Here is a 23,803-nt window from a genome sequence, read left to right as displayed (position 1 = left end):
AGATAAGTCTTAAATGTCCTCTAGCTTTGAGACCTCAAGAGTGAGTGAATCAATACACAGTGTTTACAGCAGCTGAAAATCATTCAAAAAATCATGTGTTTAGAAGAACTGTGATTGGTTTTACAGTAACGTCTTGCAAGGGCTGAGCACTGTACTGTTGCGATAATGCAGGTCTGCTGATGGTCATTGAGCAGTCTTCTCACATGTGATAGCATCTGAAACAAAAACTGCAGAATATATTGCTCTGGTGTGGTGTGCTGTAGCCTGTTCTTGACCTTGTAGCAAAAGTAGCCTGGGCTGTGTCTGAAAACAGACATGAAAAGAGCTTGGTGCTGGATGCTAGACACCCAGGAACTTCTCTGGGCCTCTAAAAGGCAAGCTGATATGACTGCACGGGTAAAAGCATGCTCCAGGTATACTAGAATATACAGACATGCATCAATAATTAAGCAAAACAAAAAAAAATTCATTGTAAAAGGAAATAAAAAAACAAATCTGATTAAGGGAGTGGAACATCTTCCTTATGAGGAAAGGCTGAGGGAGCTGGGTCTCTTTAGCTTGGAGAAGAGGACACTGAGGGGTGACCTCATTAATGTTTACAAATATATAAAGGGTGAGTGCCACAAGGATGGAGCCAGGCTCTTCTCGGTGACAACACGATAGGACAAGGGGTAATGGGTTCAAACTGGAACACAAGAGGCTCCACTTAAATTTGAGAAGAAACTTCTTCCCAGTGAGGGTGACAGAGCACTGGAACAGGCTGCCCAGGGGGGTTGTGGAGTCTCCTACTCTGGAGACATTCAAAACCCGCCTGGACACCTTCCTTTGTAACCTCATCTAGGTGTTCCTGCTCCGGCAGGGGGATTGGACTAGATGATCTTTCGAGCTCCCTTCCAATCCCTGACATTCTGTGATTCTGTGAAATACACACTCCACACTTGGGAAATTCTTAACAAGATGGGCAAAATTAGGAGTCAAGTTGTCACTGCACCCTTCGCTTTTTTCATTAATTCTGTGGGGACATAGTCAGTTATATATCAGAGAATGTCAAATAGCAACTGATTTTTTTTTTTTTTTCCAAATGGATAGATTACTACTGGAAAAAAATTTCTGTTGCTCTCCAAAACATCTTATTGCACCCTCTAATTCTAGACAGACAATGGACCTGGTCTTGGGGACATAGCCACATGAGTGCCCATTTCTGCCACTGAGGCACATATGTGGAACATCACCTGAAAAAACCTACAGTATTACATATAGCCCTCTTATAAGTTAGGACTGCATATCAAACCAGTGTATGCTATTCTGACTTTCTGCTGTTAAATCTAAATTACAACAGAGGGAAAAGTCAGTGGAAACTAATTGTATGGCTAATTAAAACAGTTTGAAAGGAAGCAATTGCAAGAAGAGAAATTGCATTATAGTCAAGAGGAGAGGATGATAAATGTTTAAATATGCAGCCTTCAAATGTCAGTTTTCCTCAGAGAATGTCCCCCATATGAGAAGTCTGCTATTCAACCACATTCAACCTGTAAGGCAGAAAATTTAGTATGGGAAAGGTAGAGGCTGGAGGCAGTAATGCTCATGGAGCTTTATGACAACCAGTGCGAGAGGCTTGGGATAGAAAACGGATTTTTAAGGTTTATTTTTCATTTTCATCACAAGTTCCTTAAAATGCTAAACAGAATGTGAAAAAAATCGAGTTCTTTTTTTCCAAAGACAATGAAGGGAGAAGAGACTGGGAGCAGTAGAAAACTTTCAAAGCACTAAATGGGGGACTCAGTGAAACCCAGTGAAATGTTGAAAAAGATGCTCAGGAAGAAGAATGAATAGAAAGAAGAGAGAGAAGTTGGTTCAATGGGATAAGCGGCCCCACTTAAAAAGTACCTCAATATTTAGTTCTTCAAAAATTTTCATTAAGAGGCAATAGTAAGGACCCATGTAGGTTTTCAGGTTCCTTTTTCACTGATGCAAGCAAGAAAAAAGTGAATGTTGATATTTGATCACAGTTTTTTTTACTTACTTTGAATTTTAATATTCATTAATTTATTGTTTAATTTCTTTATTGTAGAAGCTGAAAGAATTGGGGCCTTCCACCTCTTTTGTATGCTTATATTCCTTGCTTTTTTTCCCCCTGCAAGTCTTCTACAAATTCTTGTTCATCTACATTAGTGCTTTTATTACTCCTGATGTACTTATTGCTGGATAAGACACATAACCCTTAGGCATACATTAACTTGTCTTCAGCCTTCCCTGGTTTCCTTTCCTGCCAGTTCTTCTATTAGTTTAAATATTTATTTAATCTGTCCCATACTCTCAGCCTACAATGTCATACGTGGAAACATCCCCACTTTTTTATTGATATTAGACCCAGTATCATGTACATGTGCTTTTTAGTCTTTCCTTTCTATTAATCACAACCAAGTCCAGATCTGTGGTGTTTCGTTTCCCCATCTGTCTTTCCAGCATTTCTTCTGAGCTCATTTACATTCATACGGCTGTATTTATTTGTTGTTATGTTGCCAATAATATTTTTGGGGTGTTTTTTTTTTGTAAACATAAGTTCCTAGCCTTTGAATCTGAGCAGTGGAGAAAAGAAATCTCTTAATTTATCTCCTAGTGCTTTAGATATTGAAGCTTCTGCAGAAGTGGGCAGTGGTATAAATGTCTTGAGATGCATGTCATCTGCCAGCATTGTGCTGGACAAGTTCCACCCATTTGGCTTTTCTTTAACCTCAGGCCTGTTACTGCTCTATGAGCCCTGGCTAATACAGGTGCTTAATTTTTTGTCTCTAGGGAAATCTGCCCTGGTAAAACTATTCTTGAGGATCTAGAGGGTAAAGGTTTCACATGCTTCATCTTCTATGAAAGCTTATACCAAATACCCTCTTCTGCCTTGGGTACTTTGTGACCTGACGTGAGGGTTTTCTTTACTTCTTTTGAAGGTGAACACGAACACAAGTCTGATGAGGAACAGCTGAAGGAACTGGGGCTGTTCAACCTGGAGAAAAGGAGGCTGAGGGGAGACCTTATCGCTGTCTACAGCTACCTGAAAGGAGGTTGTAGCATGGAGGGGGTTGGTCTCTTTTTCCAAGTAGCAAGTGATAGGATGAAATGAAATGGCCTCAAGTTGCACCAGGGAAGGTTCAGATTGGATATTAGGAAAAATTTATTCACAAAAAGGGTTGCGAAACACTGGAACAGGCTGCCCAGGGAAGTGGTGGAGTCACCATCCCTGGAGGTGTTTAGAAGACCTATAGATGAGGTCCTTAGGGATGTGGTTTAGTGCCAGAGTTAGGTTATGGTTGGACTCGATGATCCTGAGGGTGTCTTCAACCAAAATGATTCTAGGATTCTATATATTGAGCTAGCTAGCTCTTCCGTTACCCCCCTTTGATAATACAGCTGCTGTACACATCATGGATTAGCTGGTATGAATTAGTTGACTTTACTTGTAGCAGAGTATACTTTTTCCTTTCTTCAACTGTGTTTAAGGAATTCTTCCTCCAGTGTCTGCATGCGTTGAATTACTGGAGTTCTGATAATGTGAACAACCACATATCATGTACTTGGTAACTGAAAGGATTTAAAGCCAAATTGCAGTATTGCTTTACAAAAACAAGTCTCGGCATCTCATAGCCGAAGTACTTCTTATCTTCTTATGCAACTTGAAATTTAATTTTTAATAATAAAATGCCACAAAAAATGTCATTGGTGTAGTACTAAAATAGATTTTGCTTTTTTTCTGAAATGTGGAATATGAAACATAAGTGAGATAGAGTTCCTGTGAGCAGGAAAAGAAATGTTTTTCTCAGTAAAGGATTGAGTGAAGAACGGAGAGGTCAATTTAAAAACCTTTCATTTTGTGTGATTACAGCCATGCTGCAAATGCCATTTCACTATAAGGGAGGACTTTAAAACGTGCCTCACTTCTTGATTTGTGCTGCAGGTCAGATTAACTAAAATGGTTATTGTGCCACCCTAGAGATTCCTGCGTGCTGCAAGACCAGACTTTAAACCCTATTTTTATTATTAAAAAGGCCAGCAGCAACAAAGACTATTTTACAAGTTCTGAGACGTTTTCATAGCAATTTGATCTTTATACACAGGTTTTTAGAACTCTTTGTACTGCAATTCTTAGCATATGTAAAAATTGGAAAGTGGGGAGAAGAAGCCTGAATGTTCATTTGCCTCTTGCGTGGAGAGTGTCCCTTCTCAACACCCTTCTCAAGGAATGAATTTTGAAAAGAACATGTGTTGGACTCTTGTGTTGTGGTGGAACAGCAGCGTCTTTCACAAGATGAAGTAGGTCAGGTTGAGGGGAAACCTGCTAGTTTGTGGGTCCAATGTATGGGGCAGGTTCCCCCTCCTCCTGTTGAGTTGCCATGACACACTTGTATATTCAAGGGGAAAAGAAAACCAATGTTTTCAAGATACAGACGTGGGTATGACAGTTCTTATTTGTAGCCTGTTTCAGAGACACCAATATTAGTGAAAGCGGCCCCTAGAAAGGAAGAAATATTAGATGCAGCTTCTCTATGTTATATTTTAATAAAGTGTATTTACTATTATAGTTTAACTGTCGTTCACTTGCTGCAGTGATCTTTCTGCCCTAACTTGTGTGCTACAAAACTGTCTTGTTTAAGAAAGATTTGACTCAACATAGTTGCCTCTTGCCCTCTCTTAATCTTGTTTAGGAAACTCCAGTAATAGTTAGCCAGCCAGTATCCTCAGGTATCCCTTGATGTTATCTGCCTGTCTTCCCCTTATCCAGTGCTTTTAACTGCTCATACAATGTTTGGACATTTAATCTCACACTTTTTAATGGAACAAAACTTGATGAAAAGATGATTTTGCTGGCTTCAGCAGGGTAATTTGGATGCCTGCCCAAATGGCTTAATGGGGATCTGTTGAGTCCATTATGGAGATTGAGTGTTTAAATTCATTTGTCTTAATTATCTTCTCAGAAAAATCCCCAAGATGTCTAGAATGCAACAAGACTATGATTTCTTTTTTTCTTTTACAATAAAACCCAGCTGAGATTCTTTCTGATTTGAAAAATCCTTTGACTGATAACAGGGTGGAAAATGTATTGGGGAGAATAGATGATGGTAATGACGTGCGTTTCCAACATCATCTTGGGAACTGCGTGGTCAAAGATGCAGCAATTATGCTTCTAGAAAGCACGTCATTTTCATACCATGTCATCCCGCCCTTTGTATCGGTGGGTTTTCTGCCAGCCCTGCCCTCCAGCAGCAGCACTCACTGCTCCAGGCGTCTGTGGTGACAGCATCCATGGTGACAGTGTGTTTGGCCAGCTTCGATTGTGTGGGGTAAATGGTGACAGTGCCCCAGTCGTCAGCCAGAGCAGCACTCTGGTGCCTCCCTCAAGAGGCACCTAACGCACCCAGTCCCCTTCACTCATGCTGATGCCAACAGAGAGTTCCCTCGGTATTTAATTCATAGCTCTGCCTCTGGTCCTCCGTCTTTACCATGGCTGCTCCTCAACACCAGCTGTAAAAAGGAGAGGAGGCCTTATTTCATATAATTATTTTGGTTGGAAAAGACCTTTAAGATCATCAAGTCCAACCATTAACCAAAGACTGTCAAGTCCACCTCTAAATCATGTCCCTAAGAACCTCATCTACATGTCTTCTAAACACCTCCAGGGATGGTGACTTCCACTTCCCTGGCAGCCTGTTCCAATGCCTGACAACCCTTTCCATGAATATTTTTTTTCCTAATATCCAATCTGAACCTTCTTTGGCACAACTTGAGGCTGTTTCCTCTCATCCTATCACTTGCTACTCAGGAGAAGAGACCAACACCCGCCATGCTACAACCTGCTTTCAGGTAGTTGTAGACAGCGATAAGGTCTCCCCTCAGCCTCCTTTTCTCCAGGCTAAATAAGCCCAGAATTTCAGTGCTGCTTCAAGCCAGTGACCAAATGTTCAGCAGCCACCTGTTTTTGACATGTGTAACTGCAGCAAAGCTGGTTTGTATGTGTTTTGTAGGGGTTAAGGGAGAAGGGGGGATGTGTTTTGTGATGGCTGCCAGGGATGGAAGCACAAGGTTAGACTGATAAAGACTTTTAGTTTTTTTGTTTTAGGTTTAATAGTTTTACAAGTCCTTTTCATTTTAAGTGCAATGATTCTTAAAAGTAAAGCAAAACATCTTTCCCCTTCTGGTTTTCTTTGCCACTGGAGCCTTTTGGGATTTAATCTGCTCCCAAAGGGATGCCATGTGCTTCGCATGTTGCAGTGCCTCTTCTCATGCAAGAAAACTGCCGTGTCCATGCAACCACTGTGACGACCGAACTACATGGTTCGCGGGAAGGTGCATTTCTATGGGGATGCTCCCAAGCTGTCTGTAGGTAGAGGTGGCTCCAGGTGTTGGGCAGCTGGGGCTGGAAGTCAGCATGTGCCCCTTTCAAAGAATCTCAGCATTTTATTCCTCCCGATTAATCCAGGGAGTGATGAAGACATCACAAAAAAGTGGTTTCTAAGCCTCAGTGTTTCACAGAGGTTTATGAAGTTTCAAGTTACTTCTTTGGATTTAGTCTTATTTTTGCCCATTCCTCATTGGTTGCAATGTGCTCCTAATAAATATAGATATTTAAGACTGAGATTAAAGGGAACTTTATCTTAAACATCTTATCCAAGTAGGCCAGCTGGAGGTAATGTCAGATGATTTCAGAACTGTAGTTTTCAAGTTTAAGGGACATAAAACCTTACAGTCTCTAAAATATTCTTGAAAGCAATAGTATATACTTGGAAAAAGACAAAAAACCCCATTCAGAACTGAAGTAATTCTAATAAATACAGTTATCAATGTTTACTTGGCACACTAAAGCGAGACTGGTGTGAGGTAAGTGAATGATGGTGTCTAGCATTGAAGAAATACTTCTACACTTCTATAAGGAAAAGCCTACGTAGTGTGATGAAAGCTGACTTGCAAATGGTGTTTGTTTTTCTAAATGAATCATGTCTCATCTTAAAAAACCCAAACAGATAACAACAGCAAAAAAAACCCACAACAACTACTCAACATATGTACATCAAAGTCTTGCATTCCCCAATTTGTGTTGAAAAATCTTGAGCATATGTATATTTTGAGTCTTGTGAGGCAGGATATCCTTTTAGGAATCTTGCACTGAAATACTGTTTTTCTTTAAATAGCCTCACTGGCTGCAGTACTTGATGTGAATCTGCCAGGATCACTAAAGTAAGAACGAGTCTACCAATCTGAACTAAAATAACAGACTTGGCAAGGGGGTGAAGCCAAGCCCCAAAAACCAACCCAAATGAAAAAACAAACTCTTGACAACAATAAAGACACAACTGTTCTGCCCCATGAACCCATGGTATTTTTTTTTTTATTATGGATTCTTAGTGATATGGTAGCAAATGGGGGATTAGTGCTGTGTAGGTGCTAGGAGCTCATTTCTTTACCAGCTGAATTTTTGTTCTCCAAGTGAGATCTCTAGGAGCTGAAAAGCAAACAAAGACATATCGTGTATTGCAAGCTTAGTAACCAAAATATCTATACTGACCGAATGAGGATTTCTTTTTTTTATTTTTTTTTTTTAATGAATTGCTGGGTTAAGGGAAGGGAGGAGAGTTGGATGCTTTGCTATAATGATATGGCTGTGCTTTCTTTAAAGACATGGACATCCATGAATGTAAAGAATTCCCATCCAAAACTCTAGGTTCCAGTATAAGTTGGGGAATGACCTATTAGAAAGTAGCATAGGGGAAAGGAACATGGGGGTCCTGGTCGACAGCAGGATGACCATGAGCCAGCACTGTGCCCTTGTGGCCAGGAAAGCCAATGGTATCCTGGGGTGTATTAGAAGGGGGGTGGTTAGCAGGTCGAGAGAGGTTCTCCTTTCCCTCTACTCCGCCCTGGTGAGACCACACCTGGAATATTGTGTCCAGTTCTGGGCCCCTCAGTTCAAGAAGGACAGGGAACTGCTGGAGAGAGTCCAGCGCAGGGCAACAAAGATGATTACGGGAGTGGAGCATCTCCCTTATGAGGAAAGGCTGAGGGAGCTGGGGCTCTTTAGCTTGGAGGAGACTGAGGGGTGACCTTATTAATGTTTACAAATATATAAAAGGTGAGTGTCATGAGGATGGAGCCAGGCTCTTCTCTCTGACAACAAATGGTAGGACAAGGGGTAATGGGTTCAAACACAAGAGGTTCCAGTTAAATTTGAGAAGAAACTTCTCAGTGAGGGTAACAGAGCACTGGAACAGGCTGCCCAGGGGGGTTGTGGAGTCTCCTTCTCTGGAGACATTCGAAACCTGCCTGGACACCTTCCTGTGTAACCTCATCTAGGTGTTCCTGCTCCGGCAGGGTGATTGGACTAGATGATCTTTCAAGGTCCCTTCCAATCCCTGACGTTCTGTGATTCTGTGAGTGGGAAGAGCATGGGCTAAGGAGCTGTTATAGTTGTATGTTGGATCATTTAAAGATTAACATCAAACCTAGAGGTTTGTGCTTAAGGACAAACTTGACCTGTGTAAATAGAAAACCTTCCTTCTCTACAGAGAGAGTGAGCGTGTCCCCCTCCACCCACGCTCCAAGTTGGACAGCTGGTGGATCTGAAAGCAGTGTAATTGTATTAGCAAGGAGGTCTGTCCAAGATATTAATAGTAAGTTTATGAGAGGACTTCACTGGGTTGAGCTCCAGAGTGACTGGCATCTATAGTTATTCAATAGAAAGAACTTGTATGTACCTTGAAATGCTCAGATAATTAATCTTCTTGATTATGGGTTTCTCTCTCATCCCAAGTTTACCTAACCCAAGCAGAGGTTGTTTCTAAGGATTTCTTTGTGTTGAACAGCTTTTAGAGATGAGTGAAAAATAAATATACGCAGTGTATCTCTAACTTGCTTCAGATATGCCTGAAGATTCAAATAGGTACTGGAAAAAGAAAGAATACTGGTGAAGAGTAAATGTCCTGTTCAGTTGCAAAATAAGATGTTTCGGAATGGCAATATTGAGTGCTGGATTCAGGTAATACAGTGTGAAGAAATTGAGTGTGCAGTCATGAGTCGAGATTTTGAATTAAGAATATGCCCAGTTCAAACAACATGGTAACTTCAATTTTTAAAACTAGTCCAGCTTCATAAAGCAATTCTGATCAATATTTTCTGGTAATCAGAAACGGCAAAGTTTATGAGCTGAGGAGCCGCATCAAGCTCCTGTTAAGGCTCTACTGATACCACAATACTGTCTCTATTAAAAGTGTTACTTAGTACTATCTATAGCATCATTACTGTTCAAAGCTCTAAGCATGACTGAGTATTGGAATGTCTCCAAAATACTGGAAAGCTGTCTAGAAAGGCAGGAAAAAAATGCTGTGAAATACATTCTTTCAGGGGGGACTGCAGAGCTGTCTGAAGGTGCCATAAGGAGAACCAAGACCTTCAGAATACTGTATACCATAATTAATGTAGGTGTTTTCTTTTTAAATTAGATGCAACAATTGGAGTTAGCACAAATGCAACAAAGAGAAGCCAACCTCACAGCTTTGGCAGCCATTGGACCAAGGAAGAAAAGACCACTGGATTCATCAAACATTGGATCTGGGCTGGAGGTACAGAGATGACTTTTATGTTGTTGTATCTTCATACTGAGTTATTCTTATCCTTCCTTGTAGGAAGAAAGTGCTGGTTATGTACTGTAAGAAAACTAGTCCATCTATTAGATACTTCAAAGGATTGTTTCTGGTAAATTTGATGGGGATGTTTAATGGTGTGTTATAGGAAGAACTGTGATTAAAAGCACTGTATGTAAAAGACTGAGTGAAACGATGTCTCAGAGAAACTCCCATCTGCGGTGGAGGGTAACGAAGCTGTGGTGGTCTTCCACAGCAGATGGTGGTCATGGCCTCTCAGTTGAAGTCATGATGGCTGTTTGGATGGCTTTCGAAATGGCTCTTGTTTTGACATTTGGCTGTGGACTTCTTTCCATGCATAGGGACTCTTTTCAATTATACTGTGTTTGCTGTGGCTAGACCCCCCCAAAAAGCAATAAAGAAAGAAATAAAAGCTAGACCGTTTGGTTCCTGCAATGAACCAGGTCACCTTTTCTGGCTCATGCTGTGTTGTAAAAGTGACTGGAAGGTGCTTTTAACAAATCTTGCTCTGAACAAATCTCTTGTGCTGGAGATTAACTTTTTCTGGGACCTGGGAAGCTTGTGGGGCTGCACAAGGTGTTTCCAAGGAGACTGACAGCCAACCTCTGTTAGTGATCATCTTGGCTGGAGAAGGGAGAAATCTGTTGTGAGCTGTCGCTCAGGTGTTGTTGCCTGTTTTGCCCCTCTTCCTCATGAAGCCTCAACATCGCTCAGGTGAATGGCTGGTTGGTTGTGACCCAAGCGCAGTGAACAGGAGCCTGGAAAGTAACTCTTGTGTAGAAGTAGTGGTGCCAAAGGTTCTGTCCTTTCTGATAAACCTGAAGTCTTTTTCATTCTTGTGGCAGAGGAAGCTTAAATACTCCAGCTTTTTTACATGCTGGAGTCTGGAAGGACCTTGTATGAAGTTCAGTTATTTGCAGTTTAAAGGAGATAGAGGTGGCTTCTGTCCTGTAGGTTTTTCCCTCAGCCTGGATTGTGATGAGACACCTCACTAAGGAGGTGAAGTAGTCTCCATTTCTCTGACATGGAGACACAATTAGCTCCTTGAGTGCTCCCTGTTTTACCACAAATGAAGGAATCTGTATCTAAACAAGCCACAGAAAGCAGTCCTCCCAGCTTTTTGAGTAGCTATTCTTCATTTCTTTGAAGTTTTTTAATGCGCTTTCACATGAAGCTGAAAGTATTGTTGGTTTGGGGGGTTTTTGTTTTGGTTTGGTTTTTTATAATACCACTGGAAAAACTTGAAAAAATAAGTCTAGCACAAGAACAGTTTTCCCCATCCTTTTCTCCTCTTCCCCCAAGCTTCTATTGAGTAACTATTCCTGTTCTTCGTAGTGGTTTTCTGTAATTATTGCCGGATTTGTTTCTGAATATTTAACAAGTCTGCCTGTTAGGTACTTTTCAGTTATTTCTCATCGTCTGCAGTGTGTCTGCTTTATTAAAAGCTGCATGAGATTGTGCCAAAGTAAGACAGATAACAGTGTTGCTAAAGGTGGTGATCCATTATTTACATTGTCAGTTTAAAAGAACCTGGACATAACATGCCTAAAACTGACCATAAACCTTGACAGCATTTCATTGTCACAGATTTACCCACTGTATTTTAAAAGGCTTTTCGTATAGGTGCATTACTACACTGAGTTGTAAGGGCAGTAGGTGAAAGTAATTCTGCCAGTGCATCTACTTGTGTTTGTCACATGCAGTCTTGCATTCCAGTGCATAGTACTTGGGCTTTGTGCTGCCAGAAAGCAGTTCTCTGCAGACCTTTTTTCTCTTTTGTGAAATTATGCAGATAGCAAACTTGAGAGGGATGTTTAGATTTAGACATTTAAGCATCCCAATATATCTGAGCAGGATTTATAAAAGGCTTAAGACTTCTCCTGTAGAATAAAGAATGGTTTTGACAGACACTCTCTAGTTCAAGAAGCAGAACATTTGCAATACATTCATGATAACATGGCAAAACATCCTGAGCAGTAAACAACATTCCATTCTTCAAAGATGAAAGGAGGTCTTTGAAACTGAAAGCGAGCACAATATGGCCTTAGGCCGATACACATTTGGGCATCTTCAAAATCGTCTTTTTGGGTAACCTGTCTGAGAACAATTTAAACAGGCAGGATGTACTTTCTCATTTCAAATTGCAAATACAGACAGCTTTCCTCGCAAGTAGTCTGAAATGTCAGAACTTCCTGACTATGCAATAGCAAGGAGTAAATCCGTACATAATACTCTTGTGACCATTTTTTTTTTAAGCCTAGTATCTTGGTAGGCAGGTATGATGGAAGAAGTTATTCCTGAATATGATTGATCCTTTGATAGCATCAAATTAAATAACTGCTAACTGCATTTGAGATTTTAAATAAGATTTCAACTTTCCTTGGATAATGTTCTTTGTACAATGTTTGTATCTCTTATGTCCGGGTTGGAGCAAAGTTGACTCTCTTCAGCTTCTTTTTATCGTTGCCTACTGCAATAATTAAAGGAAAGGAATTGCTTCAAGCCATTATTGATGTAAATTGAAGCCCTTAAGGTATTTGAGGAGACGGAAGAAATCATCAGTTACAGTATGTATTTAAAAAGTGAAACTGTAAGCAAGTTTGTTATCTATTTCCCTTTCTTTATTCAGTACCAAAGTATAATGGGTAGTGAAGACTGAGCTCAGCAGACGGGGTTGGTGTGAGATCTGCTACCTTCTGGTGCAATAACAGGTGTGAGGGGATAGGAACAGCATTTTGTCGGTATACCATGTTTCCTTTCTCCACAAATGAGTGTCTGTGTTTAATTGGGATGGTCTTCAGCCCAAGGTATCTGCTTCCTCTGTACTCTGGTTTTGCCCCTCTTCTGGAAAATCTTTTTCCTGGGATATTTGAATGCCCAATTCCTGCACATTCATCCTATCTTGTTCTCTGAAATTCTGCTTTCTTTATTTTGTCTTTTAAGGAGACCTATTATGGGTTATTTTAATCTGGCAACTAGAACATGAGCATGTGCTTTATAGCTATGAGCCTGCGTACCAGCAGCCACACCACTTTATAGTATGACAGGTAGAAAATAAAGAGGTTCTTGCCCAGAGGAGAGTCTGTCAACTAATTTGGACCCTAAAAGCAATATAAAAAGGGTAAACTCTATCTTGCCATGGTTATTGCTTGTATATTACTAAACCTGAAATAGGAGTAGGGGGAAGAAGATCATGGGATGAAAAAATAAGGCTAATGCACCAGTCCTAATTAAAAAAAAAAAAAAGGCATCAGTATAATGGGAACTCTTTTTCTCCTGGTTGGAAACACTGGTTTGAGTAGTTTTACATGTTCTCTTCACTACAACTTAACATTTGAATGGTATTGTTCAGAAAGAGTAATTTGAGAAAGCCCTGGTAAGAAAATCCCTCTATTGTGAAAATGTGTTAATTGGTACTACTTGTATTCCAGAGGTGGTAATATCTTAATCTGTCCCATTCTGGTCCCTCTGGACATTTTTGGATACAATAAGGTCTTTGGATTCCATTCATATGTGTTTTTCTGTTTGTGTATTTGTTACCCACCTCTTTTCCTTTTCTGGGGGGCATGTGATGAATAGTAATGAATGAAAGGGTGGGAAGAATTGAAAAGTAACTCATTTTGAGAAGGGAGAACACTTCTAAAACAAATCACAAACAAGTATACTTGAAGCCACAGACTTATTTCCCCGATTCTGTGTTTTGTTTCACAGTTTTTATTGGTTGGTAACATGCACCATGATGTTTTCAATGCTGAGAAATAGTCAAGGATTATTTTGAATTAAGTTTTACTGCTTTTTCTGATGACAAAGCTATTTTGGAAACAGCTTTGTCTCATTCTCACTGTAACTGGAGTCTTAGAAGTCTGAAAACCCTTGCAAATATTTAAAACTTTTTTTTTGCTGTGAGGAAACAGGCTGTAGTTCTGAGTCCTTAAACTTTCTTTCCTTCTATCCAAAGGTGTCTCAGCTCCCAGCTCCTCTTTGGCCTTGAATTGAGAGCAGTATATTTGTGCAGTATCATGCAGAAGGGAGGAAAAATAAGTCTAGATACTTTTTTGAAAGTAGGGTTTGGAGACTGGCTGTTACTCTTATGGTCAACTTCTAAAGAGTGTGATTGGACCATTCTTCTGCTTTATACAGGCAGACTTAATTGAATGCCTGCACTTTATTTTTTGGCATACTGCTTGCTTCTGATCTGTTTTCTGGCTCAGTGGTAACACATTAACTACTTTGAAGTGATGCATCTGTCTTGCCCTGAAGTGCTGTTGGTGGCACGTCCTTCACTTGCCTTCTTCCAGGTTGGTCACGTTAACTGACTCAGGGGTAAATCTTGTGGGTTTTCTTTCTTTTTGCCTGGTCTGATGGCAAAGGAAATTTCCTCTTTCCAGATACTGCTTTTGGTTCTTCTGTCCCACACCAAGAGTGGCTGCTCTGTCAGTACGTGTGGCTCTTGCCTTGCCACCCATAGTCTACCTCTGCTGTGGAAACTCAGGCTACTGCAAGTGGCTGCTACGGAAGTAAATGTATATCCTGGGGTCAGTGCAGAGCCATTCAAGTACTTTATTTCTGTCAGACTCCTAGCTCTGACCAACATGCATAAAATAACATGATGCTTCCAGAGTGATGCACATCTAATGCAGCAGTCCACAAATAAGCTTGTCTTCTCCTTCTGGGAAGAAGTTTGGCAGGAGGAAATGGGAGAAATGTCTTGTTTACCACACTGGTCATTGTTCCATTTTTATTATTGATTGTGGGTGGAGAAAACATGGTTGTCCTCTTTTAGGGCTAGTAGGTCTCTGCACATCTGACCATTGTTAGGAGAACTGAAAATTACCCGTCTTGCCTTACAGCTTAGGATGCTGGTATGCATGTCGATTAAACATATTCTGTATATGGTGCTTGTTTAAGCTTTGGAAATGCTCTTTAGGCTGACTCAGGAAAAGCTACGCCTTTGAGCAACAAGTCCTTTTCTGCAGAATGAAAGAAAATCCTAACTCTTCTAAATGACCAAGGAAGAGAGGTGTTTTCTTTTTTCCACTGTGTTATGATCGAATCACTTCCATTTTTTTGGCATTTGCAGGGGGGATATGTGGTAGTTAAGTGCGTATATGGCTTTACACTCTTACAAGCCGTAGCTGTAGAAGTTACTGCTCCCTTTTTGGCCATAAGCTCTTCTAATGAGAGGGCACACTAGCATAATTCATCAACTTTAGTACTGGTGTTAAGGAAGTGACTGTGTCTAAATGTGAATTAAACGCAGAGGTTGGTTCTGCAGTGACTGACGATAGGTTTGCTGCTTTCTGTATGTATCCATGGGGTGCAGAGGAGCTACTGGCTGGTGCGTGGCATTGGTACATGATAGCCTGCTAAAGTATTTTCTTAAAAGCTGCAGAAAATGAATTTAAAAGCAATAATTTTAAGGTGGACCTAGACTACTTGCATGTAAGTAGGTGTTCAGAGCCAGGCCACAAAATCTATTTCTCTACCCGAGGGGTTTCCCTCTCTTTCTCTGTGTCTCTTTCTGTCTCTACCACCCCTTCCCCCATCCTATAGGTCTAAAGTGATACAGGAGGAGTTTTCTTTTTTCTACTTCACATATGCTTAATATATGCAGACCCTTGACTTCAGTTTCTGGTTCTCATTCAGGCTATCAGACAATTGAAGAGTCAACAGTGTGGTCATACCTTTGGGGAAGAGGGGAGCTAAAAGTGTTGCTGCAGTTATAAAATATGGCTTCAGCATCTCGCTTATCTGCTGCAAGACCTAAGCGCAGCCCTGTCAGCTAGAGAGTTTCAATTTCAGTGCTGAATTTTCTGGCTGCTGTCAGTCTAGGCCATACACTTGATGTGAATTTTTTCCCATGTAAACAGGCAAAAATATTCTTGACTGCCATTCACACACTTCAGAAATACAGTTCATTGGCCCATATCGTGCCTTCTCCGTGCTAGAGATGAACTTAATTCTTCTTACGTGCGAAAGATATCTGCAATTTAAATGACTAATTGCATTGTAGCTTTAGGCTGAACATATTGGTAGTGCGCAAATGTTGATGACATGTGAAGGGTCAAGAGATTTATAATTTAGTTGACAATACATTGCTTGAAATGATGTGGCAAAGAGCCAGAAAATTTCAGCTTAATAATTGTCTATTAACTAACATGACATATTTGTATAGTATTCACTACCTCCAGGTACAGACTAAGCATCTGATGTAGCCATACGAAGTGACATGCGTACATGAATCTTGGGCATAATAGTGAATAAACTGACATTACATTCGCAGTGATTTGTTTCAATATGTAAAACATGCTGTTGCCTACATTTGAAAGGACTTGCAGGAATGTTGCAATGAAATCTGAGGAAAAATGCATAGTTGAATAGCATTCTCTATTATATAGATCTTACAGCTTCGTGAGACTTCTTTGTAGACGACAGATAACATCATAAATACACATGTTTGTTTTCAGCTGCATGAGAAGCAGCCTGGAAATAGAGGTCTAAGCCTTTCTGACATTGGCTTGATCTATCCTAATCGTCTAGAACAGCAGGAATGGTTACATTTGTACAGTCCTAAAATTACATTCGGTCCTTTGAAGGCAACTGAAAGGCTGATGTGAGCCCCGCGAAAATGAGTTTGACACCCCTGGTCTAGAAGGTTAAAAAAAAAAAAATCGTTAAAACCGCAACCACCTAACACAACCAACTTTATTTTTTGAAAAAAGAATTCTATAAATATTGAGTAATGTATTGAGTAATTGTGAATATGGGAGTATTTCTGTCAGACTGAGGCTTGTTAGAATAGGCTGGCTTGTCACCCAAGTAGTATCAACTTCTTACGCTTTGTTTTCTTCGGCCTAAATTAGGCACTTATTTGTACAAGCAAAATTGTCACAATTCTGACAGGGTCTCTTCCTTCCCCCTTGCTGCTAGGGAAGACCCAGGAAAGTGAGCACTCTACAATCTCTTAATGGATTTTTAACCTTTTTTCCTCCTGTGAGACAGGAATGTGTTCTGTGTTGTACAGCTGGGAAACTAATGTACAGGGTACAGTAGATATCACAGACCTCAGTGTGGCCAGAGGTGACAGAGCTGGGGGTTGAACCTGGATGCTTTTGCTCCAGTTCGGTAGGTGCTCTTACCACCTTGTAACAACATCTCTGCATGCAGCTGTAATTTTTCACTGTTTGGAGATGTCATTGAAAACTGTCTTGTGACTTTGCTTCCTTCTGCCAGTGGTATTTTTATAATGCACAGCAGAGCTGCAATGACAGTTTGCTCTCTTGGGATCTTGGCTCTGAGTCTGGGATGTGTTTATGCCACACCAAAAATCAAAAGGAGAACTCTTGGCTTGACTTTTGACTGAATTCTTTGCACCCCTCAAGTGTCCGCCTCTTAAGAGTTTTAAAATGTGATTTGTATGAAGCTGTTGAATTTGAGAAGAGAGCATGTATTCTGCCAGAAACACTCATTGAGCCTGACCCAGACTTGGGGGGAAGGAAGGTGTCTGCAGAGCCCTCTGATCTTTGTGTCAGGGCCCATAGCATTGTTCTGAGCAGCTTTGATATCCTTGTCAGTACCCAAGATGCAGACTTGTAGATCACATGCTCCGGATACCTTTCAGATTAAGGTGACAATGGTCGCTCAGGTAAAAGAAGAGCCTTGTGAGCTGTGGCTCTCCTATCAACTTCACTCGTGCCTTTTCAGAGTTAGTATTTAATTCTTGGTCCAGCCACTGGAGAGAGCTCTAGAGATCTTAAAGACAGGTTTTGGGAGCAACCTCCCTCCCAACAAGACGAGCTGCACAGCAGGCATGGGACTACTGCAGGAGCTCCATCATGTCTTCTGCTGCCAAGATCACAGAGAATAACAGATCTCTGTCAGGTGTATATAAAAGGCTCTGAGGATCAAGCAAAGGAGACAGTGTGTTGCTTTGGCAAAGCTGCTGATTTGATTCAACTCTGAGGAGAGGCCAAAAGCAGGACTGCAGCTGTTGTGGATTCACAAGGGTGGTTTTAAGCCAACTGGTGGTCTCTGTACTGTGAAGGGTGGTTTCCAATTGTGCGTAGTCCCATTGTCACAGTACCTTACCTGGCCATTACAGGGTCTGTCAGCTGGGCTGAAGCTGTTGTTGCTGTTGTAGCACAGCTGCTGATACCCAGGTGGTATCTATGCCAGTAGTTACCCATCTCGGGCTGTGTGTCTCTGCATCATTTCTCTTTCAGAAGGAAAATGGCATTCTTGGGGCTCAGTGAAAGACAGGAACTTCTTGCAGCCTCCACTGTGGAGAAGAAGAGTGTTCCTTATTTAAAAAAAAAAAAAAAAAAAAAAAAAAAGCTAAAATTAGATATTGCAGAAGGGGAGTACAGCCTGGTTGCAGTACACTTTGCTAGAATTGGTACTGCAGGGATGCATTTTATATTCACTTATCTTTGTACTTGTCTGTGCCCTGGTTGCAAAGCAGCGTTTTTCGCTTCCCCTCAGAAGAGATTCACAAAGCTGTCTTAGGGTAGTCTGAAGACTTTGGCAGTGAAGAATCCCCCAAAATAGCAAGATGCAAGTGGTCACTGCCCAACTAGGAGGAATGTAAAAGAGCCAAGGAGTAGGCTGGTGTTTTTCTAACCAGGGTATTAAGCTCTCAAAAGCAGTGTGGGGGAACTTCTGTGCAGGAAGGGGTATGTGAGATTTAAAGGAGGGTACTGCTGACTGCTAGGGCCAGACAAGTTCGACCTGCTGCCCAACAGGGACTTGCTCAAGAGTAGGCTCTGAGAACTGAGCAGCAGAGGACCTTCCCCTGAAGTGTTCCTGGTATGAGCTGGAGAGCTCAGAGTCTGGCACTTCTTAAATAAGGTCTTGGATGTTAACAGAAGCACCTGTGATGATGCATTTTGATGCACAGATGTCATCTTCAAGTGTTTTCACTTCTGGTTCTTTAAATGTTCTCTTACAAAAAGACAGGCAGTACCTCACCCTCCACTTCTTGGTCCAAAGTCCAAAACAAAACCATAAAAAGATCCATGTTTTGATGCAGCTGTGGAAGACAGAAGCTAAAAGGAATTAGTGCTCATCACTGTATAAATTTTGTTGAGAGACGCACGCAGGAGGCTCTGTGCAGCCAGGCATGTGGTGCTGGGTGAGTTCGCCAACCAGACAAAGCCTGTCTGCTGTCCCAGTCTGGACTGGAATGACCCAGGCTGTCTGTTGGCTTCTTTAATTCGAAACCATCTGCACTTTGAGAGAAGGACCTTTTCTTTTAACTTGGATGTGGTGGCAGCTGTTGGTTTAAGTATGTTCAGTAAGCAGTCGAAGAGTCCCTGAAATGCTGTGCTCAGTAGCTCTGATAAGCTGGTGTGATGTTACATGAAACTTAAAAGTATGAACCGGCTGTCTTAGCAAACAGGACTCCAGGATAAGCTTGATTTCGGGTGTGATATTACGGCATAACATTGCTTAATGGCTCTGCACTGGGCATGGGGTAAGAATTCAAGAAGAAACAAGTGCATAACTGTCCCAAACGCAGGCAGCTTGACACCTCTGTCCTGTTGTATAGCATCTTGCAGCTACAAAGTAGGCTGGGGGATTTGTGCTGTCTGCCTCCTTTTTGTAAGGGGGTGAATAGAGTTGAGGCAGCTCTGTTTGGTGTCTTTTTAAAGGTAAGACTTCTAGTCTAATGACTATTTAGAGAGAAAATACTTTCACCTCCATAAAGTTCTTTGAATTATAAAGGACATTGCTGTTGGGTTACTGAAAACCCTTGGGGTTTGTTTCATTTATAACGTCGCCTCAGGCCTTCTGCTGCATCCTGTTGGATTGACCTCCTTTTCAACCCATGCTGGCAGCTGCATTGCAGAGCTATCTTTTCCCTGGATCCTTCGGGGTCGTCATATGACAAACTTGAACTGTGACCCTTTTGTGTCTTACCAGGACAGCGGTGCCCTCTCTGTGCAGCGTGGCCAGCAGTCTTCCCTACGCACGCGTTTGTTCCAAGCCATTTAACAAACTGAAAGTTTGAAATGATGGCATTTCGTAGTGTTTAATAGTATCGACTGTAAAGCAAATGAAATGGTGCTGAATACCCTGCATGCCGCTAGTAAGAAATACAGCTTCCATTTCTGCAATATGCCCTGGGTTTTCTGTGGCTAGTGTGTGCTCTCTGGTCAATCTCTTCATTTTTTAAAATAAATTTCAATGCCTGCCCCCTAACAAGGGTAGCATTCGCTGCTATAGATAGTCCAGCACTAGTATTTGTTTCTAATATATGGGGGGTTTTAACCAGATTTCTCTAAGCAAAGTGGGCAAAGTCATTTTGCTGAAGTCTTGCGGAGAGCGTTAGGGTAAGAATTGATATAGTTAACACGGCATCCAAGCAACACCATCTCCAAGTGGTGTTGATGCTGGCAGGCATTGCCTTGCTGAAGTTACAGAGACTGAGCACTCGTATTTGTACAAATTGCATTCATTACCAAGAACCCTCCAGTAGTGATAAGAGACTGGCTGTGTAGCATAGATTGGCTCCAAGATAAGTAGCCGGTCTATTGTGCAGCTCATGGTAATCTTCCTCCTCCCCACCCCTAATAATAAATCTTGGGGCATTTTGGAATGCGTGGGGGTTGCTCATTCCAGTAGCCTGAATGTATAACTACTAAACATCATCATCTCCTACCTATTGTGCTTTCATAACCGAGCAGGGCGGCCAACTGGGATGGGTAGGCGCAGATACAGCGTTCTGAACACACGGATGCTTCGGCTGTGTGTATTTGTTACTGCCTTAAAGGACAATTCACAGGTGATAGTTGGGGTAAGAGTTTCTCCTGGCTGTGTTTCAAGGCTAGAGCCTATTCTCAGTGATGGTTTCCTTCAAGAGATGCGAATATCTAGAGCTTGGGGGGTTTGCAAGTGTGGGAGTAAGAACCGTGCACAACCTGGGGCTCTGCACAGGAACTGTGGTCGGTACCTTCTTTGTAGTTAGCTTGTCCTTTCTTAGAGCAAGTGTCTCTGTAGTATGACTTCAGTGAAGCGGCAGTTATTTATCTTACCATAATAACATAGTTTTAAAGAAAGATAAAATTTTCTGGTTGCATTGACTGAGATAAACCATTAACTGGCAAGTGCTTGCTTTGTCTTTTAAAGTATACAATGTGCAAGGACTTTTGGTTTTCAGCTGAACATCAGCAGACTAGTTTAATGCAACAGGCAGTATAATCCAATGAGTTTGGTTAAAGACTTGCGTTTATATGGAATTCTAATGTTTTTTTCTCTCTCCCTCCCCCACTTAGGGTTTGAATGGCAATGGAACTGCTCCTGGATCATCAGGTTTTGGCCTTACAAAACAGCTGCTCTGTCCAAGAATAACCCGCGTCTGTCTCAGGGACTTGATATTCTGCATGGAACAAGAGCGGGAGATGAAGCATTCTCTAACCTTGTACCGTGCTCTTCTGAAGTGATTTGAATTTTACATTTCAACTTGCTGTCTACTGCCAAAGAAAACACTGAAGCATTGTTGCACTGTCTTGAAATTCCAAGTTGTGGAAAATGATCCATTGTAAGGATAACTCTTGTTTACAGATAAACACTTTTATTAAATACCTAACTTATCACCTGCAGGGTTTTTAATAATATTTTACTTAAACCAGTGAAAACACTGAGCTGTACACACAAGCACCTGACTACCTGCTTGCATTTAACTGTCATGCAGGCTCAGAGGGCTTGATATGTGCCCCTAGTTTATGTATGTCACTTGCTTTAGTACTCTGGAGTCTGCAACGTCTGCTCTACATGTAGTGCCTTCTTCTAATCCAACCTTCTTTAGGCAAACAAATAACACTTTAAAGGCACTACATTGCATGGCAACTGTATTTAATCATGAAGCAGCGGTCAGTCAACATGCTAATGTATTGCCTATCTGGCTCAGCATCTCCTGAAATTTTCTGGGTTTAGAATAACGACTGAATGCTTGTTTGTGGAGAGCAAAGTAGCAAGCAAGAGGAATGAGGGGTGCTTTCTCCTCCCCTGGCCTCAACTGCCTCCCCCTTTCCTCTGAGAAACTGACTGAGGGAAGGTGAGCGAATTGGTCATTCTTGTGATTGGAGTACATCAGGCAGTGTAGTTAGGGCATACTTTGATGTTTGGGGGAAAACTTACAGTTACTAAACTGTAATAGAAGGAGTGAAAGAGCGTAAAAAGGAGGGGTGAACAGAAGAAACAGCTTATCTCCCTGTAGCTATAAAAAACAGCATTGAAATTGAGCATAGATGTAGAAAGAAATGAACAAAAGCAACATGTGCTGACTGTAAAAAAGGGAAAACTTGAGATGCATTGAAGTTTTGCAGCTGGATGCTCTCTTAAGGAGAAAAGTGTTTGCAAAGAACAGGATTCACTGCTTTGTTTAGAATACTGATTTAATACCTCAGTGTGGTATAACAGGGAAACTTCCCAAATAGAAAGTATTTAGTCAGTTACCTGGTTTCCCTTCAGTGAGGAGGACAACTCCAGATTATTAAGACTCCTAGAATAGATTCAAAGGTTTTCTCTCTACTTGCTGGTAAACACTGCCTTGTGGTGGAAGGAAAACCCCCTGGGTCACCCTTCTCCCCAGCTTCCATACATTTTGCCTCCTATGACACAGTGCTGTATAGCATGGCTATTTTCCAGGACCTGTGGGAAAGGCACTGACTGTATTGAATGGCTTCCTGCTGAAACTGTTTGTTTGTTTTTTTTTTTCTTTCTTAAGGAACAAGCTTCCAATGGTTGTTTGGCATGCTACTTCAAAACTTGAAGCGATGATTCAAACACCCTCCACTGTCAGAACCACTGCAGATAGTTACCAAATTCACTACGTTTTGAATGAGTTATGTTTTTTGTTGGAACAGTAGTAAAAAAAAATCTAGTAAATGAATGCTGTAAATTATTTATATATGTATATATAGCATATATATATATAAATATATAAGAAAAGCAGTACTTTGACAAAGCTATGGTTTGCAAGATATTGATGGCATCAGGCAAAATTGTTTTCTATAATTAAATGCTTAGCTTTACTTTTTATGTAAAGTGCAGCATTTTCCATATTTGTGTACTGTATCTTATTGATCAGATGTTTAAAATTATTTTAAATACTGCATTAAAGTGATTATTTTATTAAAAATAATAAATCGGTCACTTTATTTCCTAATGTGAGAACTTCAGCGTCTGAAGCTGTCATCACCATGACTAATGGCGTGGCTCTGAGAGCAAGCCCCAGCTATCTGCACATCACAGTAATTGGCATGGTTGCCTCACATCACGTATTAATGATAAACATCTATATTTTAAAGTTTTTAAACACAACTAGGTGATGGGAGTGAAGAATTACTTGAAGCGGGGTGGGCAGGGAGAAAAAGCAGCCTCTCATTTGTCTGATCTCCTCAAGTCAATCAGCACAGAGTCTGGTGGTGGTTGGGTTTTTGTTTGGTTTGGTTTGGTTTGGTTATTTTAGCAGCTGGGTAGAGGTGAGTGCTTTGCATGTGTTCTGGGAAGTAAAAACACAGCTGTCTCAGACTTCAGCAATGTGCAGTGGAAGCGTTGTCCTAAATTATTTTTAAAGCAACTCACAAATAATTAAGTGCAGGCTGCAGAAAAAGATGGCCATCTGCTTACTGGCCTGCCTTTTCATCTTCTTTAAACCAATGTAATAATTAAAATGAAATATGTTGGAGACAAAAACTTCATTGATAAACAGACGTATATAAAGTATGATAGATGAGATCGAAGTGCTTTTATGGCCTGCCTACGATGCAGATTGCTTGCCTTCACTGCTGCCGTAGCACATTGTCTCTCACCAATGGTTCCTCCCTTTGTGCCCTCTTCCCCTGCCCCAAACACACGCCAAGCCCCAAATTTATGCTGTAAGGAGCAGCAGACATTTTCAGAAACATTTTCCAGTAGATCTTTAGGCCTGATTTCAGACAGGGACAGATGACGCCTTGGTGCAAAGCTTAAAAATACTGGTTTCCCTCCCAAGTGTTCTGCCCACCTCTCATTCGAGCTCAGATTTGCTTTTAAGAATAACAAGTTTCCTCTAAAATAGCACTTAGGAGACACTTGGACTTTGCTCAGCCACACCAGGAATTAAAAGGAGAGATGACCAGGGGTTCAATTCCCTACTTTTGCCCCAACCTTGCTGC

General features: G+C 41.2%; 1 protein-coding gene across 3 annotated transcripts in view; it reads left to right on the top strand.

Moving 5' to 3' along the window:
- The window catches only part of TAF4B (TATA-box binding protein associated factor 4b), a 79,835-nt gene extending 57,079 nt beyond the window's left edge, over positions 1 to 22,756 (top strand). For 2 of the 3 annotated variants that reach the window (XM_082044510.1, XM_082044509.1), the window contains exons 14-15: positions 9,483 to 9,602; positions 20,918 to 22,756. In XM_082044510.1, coding sequence (XP_081900636.1) covers positions 9,483 to 9,602; positions 20,918 to 21,085 — 288 coding nt within the window. In that variant the 3' untranslated portion in view covers positions 21,086 to 22,756. The remainder of the gene's footprint in view (positions 1 to 9,482; positions 9,603 to 20,917) is intronic. The other variant, XR_014183235.1, reaches the window with a different exon arrangement.
- Positions 22,757 to 23,803: the final 1,047 nt, after the last annotated feature.

This window comes from Streptopelia decaocto (genome assembly GCF_964273445.1).
Source record: "Streptopelia decaocto genome assembly, chromosome: 2".
NCBI lineage: Eukaryota > Metazoa > Chordata > Aves > Columbiformes > Columbidae > Streptopelia > Streptopelia decaocto.
The sequence above is the reverse complement of the archived record's forward strand: the minus strand, read 5'-3'. Positions and strand labels throughout refer to the sequence as shown.